Genomic DNA, 5176 nt, shown 5'->3' with positions numbered 1-5176 from the left:
AGTGACGGGAGAGGATAGAAGCGCCGCCCTGAGGAGGGGTTGTCGCCATAGTTTCTGAGTTAGAGATAAGGGGTGGGGGAACCCCAGTGGGAGGTTAGTGGCTAGCAGCGCGCGAGTCTGTCCGGCACAGACGTCGTAAGCATCCGGTTGTGGCTCTACCTGGATCCCCGCAGAGCGGAAAGCCCACACTCCCGGTCCCTTACCTGCAGCCAATCGGTCTACCCAAGGAAGGGCAAAGGGTCCGGGTGGAGAGGTCACGGAGCCTGGACAACGGAGCTCGGGGCAGGTGGCGGAGAGGAGAGGGCCAGGAGGGTCTGCGATCGCGGCGGAGTTAGAGAGCTGAGAGCCCAGGGTCCAGCTTGCGCCACTTAAGACACAGGCGCGGGAATGAGCTAACGCAGGTGCACGCTCGCCCGGCAGGGACCCGGCGGGCGAGAGGGGGAGGAGGGCGTGGGCCGAGCCGCGGGGCTCCGCGCGGGTTCGAGGGTTCACAGGTGTGTTTTGTTTGTCTTCCAGGAGCGGATTTCCGAGGCCCGCCCCGGGACCCGAGTCCGTGCGTTCCGGATCCCGGAGGGAACCGCGCCCCGCCCGGCCGCGTCCTCCCTGCCTCCCCAGCCACGCGGCTCAGAGCACGTGCGGCCCTGAGCCCAGCTCCCCCTCGTCCCCAATGTCCACCTCGTCCTCCGTCTCGGTCAGCACGAAGGGGCCAGCGGGCAGGCCCAGCCGAGCCTCGGCAGATGCGGCCTCTGGGCCGCGGGGGCTGCCCTCAGGGCTCTCGGGCCCATCTGGCGCTTTGGGCTCATCCTGACTTTTCCTCAGCTGCTTTTTATGCTTCATCCGCCGGTTCTGGAACCACGTTTTCACCTGATTTCAGGGGGAAAAAAAATACAACCACGTCATTCCTTCAGACCCATAGTTACTAAGATCTGCGAAGATTGCTGGGGGTTAGGAAAATGGACCGCAACCCATTCACGAATTATCCAAGAGCTGTGACAGTCTCATCCTTGGGTTAAATCATACCTGAACTGCTTGCAAGTTATCGTGTTAGGGTGAATGAGAATCAAGCATCCTAAGACTCCTGGAAGTAATTGTCCAAAATAACGATAAAGGTCAAAATGGTGTGCTTAGTTAATACTAATACTGTTATTAATTTTAATCACTAATAGTAAGTGCTACGTTGATTAGCCTCCTTTATGTTTAACTTACGTTCTCCCCATTTTGGCATCTAAACACCTGGTCTTGCTGGACAGGAAGATGAGAATCAATCTTGCTTGTTCTCATTAGAGAGAAAAGTCAAGGGCGCTCGGCGGGGCTAACGATTTCACAGCAAGTGGGGCTCCCAGGTACAGAGAATGTAAGAAAGAGAAAGTGGAGGAAGGAGTTTTAAGGTTGCAGGTGAACAGGATCTGGAAGGTGAAAACAGTTCTCCCTCTCAGGACAGAGCAATAGGGAGGCCGCTTACATTACAGTGGGGGAGTGGGGAGGATGGATTTGAGGGCTTGTGTCTGTGAGGGAGATTAAAATAATAAGAAAAACAATTTTCCTGAGTGGATTTCGCTCAGGATAAGAACCCGTCTAGTCTCTGATTTTACGTCGGACCAGGGTTACAGCCCCCATGGGAGAGGAGTGCGGGCGGGGGGGGGGGGATAGGCGGCAGAGAACTGATTGTTCTCAAACTGGGAGTGATCATCAGGATCATCCGAGGAGTTTCTCCTCCCTGTCCAGAGCTCCCTCGAGAGAGGACGCTTCGGTAAGTCTGACCTGGGGTTGGAGGGGTCGGTACTTTTACTAAGGAGCTTCGGAGAAGCCTAGAATAAAGGGGAGAGGGGTCACTCCCACTCAGGAGCTCCGCACTGGGTGCAAAGGCGGTAGGAGTTAAGCGGGGAGGGAAGAGCAGCAGCGGAGATCGGGAACTGCCCCTCTCGGGCCCACCTGCGTCTCGGACAGGCTGAGGGCCGTGGCCAGCTCCACCCGCTCTGGCGTGGACAGGTAGCGCTGGATCTCGAATCTCTTCTCCAGGCCGGAAAGCTGCGAGTCCGAGAAAACCGTACGAGCTTTGCGGCGGCGGCAGTGCTTCCCCGGCAGCTCGGTGTGCTGGGGGTGCGGGAACAGCGCCGGCACCGGCACCCCTGCAGAGAGAAAAGCCACCGAGTGGGTAGAGCGCGATGCCCCGGGAGCCACCTCCGCCGCAGCCTCTACCCCCGGCCCCCAGCGCCTCCCTCCGCTTCTTGCCTCCGCTAGTCCCCTGGTCGCCCCAACGCTTCTCCAGCCCTTCTCCCAGGAACCTCAGGCCAGGGGAAATAAAATCCCAAGAATAGCGCTTGGAGATCTTTATCCGGCAGGTCATCTAGACCTACAAACAATAAACAGTAAGCAAAACGGAAAAGAAAAATTTTAAATCGGAGGCCTTAGAAAATATCTTCTTGGAAAGACTCTTCGCAGCGTCTGCCAGTCCGCTGGTGCGCCTCCCGAAGTTTTCTTGCAAACGTCGGCTGGTCCAGTAGCTGTTTTGCCCAGCCACCACCCTTTTCCATACCCCGTAGTTCTGGGGCTAGTAGAGGCACGAATGTGGCCTTGCTTCCCAACCTCACTAAAAAACACCTCTTTCCCGAGCTGCCTCCATTCTCCCGCCCGCCGCCAAAGGGAACAGATCAAAACTCTCTCATCAGGAGCAGCTCAGAAGCAAGAACAGAGGGGCAATTCCCGCCTGGCACGTTCCTTATAAGTTGCAGGGGCCACTGGGGACCCCATCTCTAATCTGATCCTCATCCTTTTTCTCATTCTTTCTCTCCGACCCTAAGCAGAAGGATTGAAGCCCTTCGCACCCCCCCCCTTCCCCCGCCAGGTCAGGGAGAGACTTGTCTTTCCTGACCTCTGCAGGCATTATGGTGTCTGAGACACACCAAGTAAACTGCCACAGACATCAATTTCTGCCAGTGGGGGTGGGGGTGGGGGAGGAAACAAGCAATTCCGGCATCACAGGCTTTGGCCATTGCTATTTGTGGGGAACATGGGTGCAGCCCAGAAGAGGCTGTCATGGGCCATGGAGTGAGGCCAATACCAAGACGAATACCAAGATGCAGGCTTCAACATAGCTTCTATAATTGTCCTGCCAACCCAATGCCTCAGAATCTGGGTTTTACCGCTTCACAAAAACTTTTCAGCTTTTGTCCTAGATTCCAGAGCACACATTTCACAAACTGTCTCAGGTGTTTCCCCGGCCCTTGCCGAGATGGGGTTGTTTTCCCACCTGCGCTCTGCGTCTGGACTCAAGGAATTATTATATTTCAACTGGAATAAAAATGCCAAAGAAGAAAGCATGAATATGGCCTTGCAGAGAGCGGCAGAAAAAAATCTGGGTATTTCCTTACATCTCCCTGACCCAACCACTTTGTTGGCCCCCAGTCTTTGTCATTCATAGAAAATCAAAATACTTTGGCGTGGGGCTCCAGCTTCACCAGCAACCGGGGCAGAAGAGGGCAGCTGAGCCCAAGATTGTGAGTTAGACAGTGGGAGTGCAGACGGTTAAAGAGGAGCAGCGTCCGTCCCCTGGCCCCCCACACTTTTTTTTTCTTACCCTTTTCTCCCCTATACCGGCCAGGTCAAACCTTCAGTCCTCAGAATATCTCAAACCCTCATTCACTTCCAAACCCCTGCAGTATATCCGTGAATGCTCAGCACCCAAGAGGAGAGAGCTGGACCCGCTGGAGGCTTTGGAGTTAATTAGCTGGAAAGTGGAGTTCTGCTCCATGGGGTCGGGTGGTCAGGGGTCTCCCCTAAAGCGAGGGGAGGCAGAGAATCAGGATTGAGAGCTGGACCAGAGTGACCAGGAAGACCACGAGGAAGGAGACGGAGCACTATCCACCAAGAATATTGTCAAAACCTCTAGCCACCTCTTGGATAGGAATGTTTCCTCTTATAAAGCGTGCGGAGTGACCGAGACTTATCCCCATGGGTTGGCATGCCTCAGGGGAGCTCTGCATGTTCTCAGCCATATCCCCAACGTTCCACTGTCACTTAGGGAAGGAAGCCGCCAAGCCAGGCCGAGCCAGCTCTGGCCTTTCCCCAGCTCTATCACAGGCTTAGGGTCTGCGCTGGAAGACCTGCTCTCTCGCTCCCCAAACCTTGAGGCCCCTGCTACTTACCCGAGGTGGTGAGGAAATAAGGGTGGTGGTGGTCTCCCTTATGCAGAGGGTGATGGGGATGAGGAGCCAGGAGGGTGGGTGTGGGCATGAGGGGGTAGCCATAGTCTAGCAGAGGCACCCGCGAGGCCAGAGAGCTGGCGAAGTGGTCAGGGGCCATCTCCCTTAGCGGCTTGGGCTTGTGCAGCAGGATGTCCTCAATGAAGAAGGACGTGGGCCTCTGAGAAGACGCAGGGTGTAGAGGGGCGGTGAAGTTGAGATTCATCTTGAGCCAAGCGTCTGTCACAGGGCGAGCGCCGGGGACGAAGTGCGCAGGCAGCGTCTCAGCAAGCCTGGTAGAGTGCCAACAACCACCCTCCGAGGCTCAGAAACCCCGCGGCTCTCTTCTGGGCCTGGGCTACCCCGGGCGCTGGAGAGGCGAGAAGACAAGCTCCTGGGTAGGTTGGGTCTATGTGTAGAATTGGCAGCTTCAAGAGGGGAGCTGGGAGAGCCAATGGCAAGGCTGCCAGCGGCGGAGGGGAGGGTGCGGTGGGCTCTGGGCGGGGCGGGGAGCTGTCCGCGGTGCTGAACACGACCGGCCAGGCCCGGGGAGAGCGGAGCGGAGCGGACCGGGCTGTTGCTCCTATGAGGTTGGTTTCTCAACCTCAATTTGAGTTTGTTTGTTTGTTCTTCTTTTTTCCTTTTTCTTTCTTTTTTCTCTTAGACATTTTATTTTTTTTTAAAGATTTTGTTTATTTATTTGACAGAGACACAGCGAGAGAGGGAACATAGGCAGGAGGAGTGGGAGAGGGAGAAGCAGGCTTCCCGCTGCGCAGGGAGCCCAATGCGGGGCTCTATCCCAGGACTCTGGGATCATGACCTGAGCCGAAGGCAGACGCTTAATGACTGAGCCACCCAGTCGCCCCTCTCTCAGGCATTTTAAAAGAAAGTTAAAAAGAAAAAAGTCTCTGTCATTCGACAGACTCCTCTTTAGAGAGCAAAAAGCATTTAAAGGGTCCCAAAGCAATAGGGATAAGGCATTTATTTTGGCATTT

General features: G+C 55.6%; 1 protein-coding gene across 1 annotated transcript; it reads right to left on the bottom strand.

The window, feature by feature from the left end:
• Positions 1-586: 586 nt before the first annotated feature.
• On the bottom strand, positions 587-4543 carry BSX (brain specific homeobox). Its single transcript, XM_006743388.3, has 3 exons — positions 4146-4543; positions 1933-2129; positions 587-864 (listed from the first exon to the last, which is right to left on the bottom strand). The coding sequence occupies exons 1-3, from the start codon at positions 4405-4407 to the stop codon at positions 625-627; spliced, it is 699 nt and encodes a 232-aa protein (XP_006743451.1). The 5' UTR covers positions 4408-4543; the 3' UTR covers positions 587-624.
• Positions 4544-5176: the final 633 nt, after the last annotated feature.

The sequence above is a fragment of the Leptonychotes weddellii genome, chromosome 11 (assembly GCF_054177405.1).
Source record: "Leptonychotes weddellii isolate Sample4059 chromosome 11, ASM5417740v2, whole genome shotgun sequence".
NCBI classification, from domain to species: domain Eukaryota; kingdom Metazoa; phylum Chordata; class Mammalia; order Carnivora; family Phocidae; genus Leptonychotes; species Leptonychotes weddellii.
This window is presented reverse-complemented; position numbering and strand designations above follow the sequence as displayed.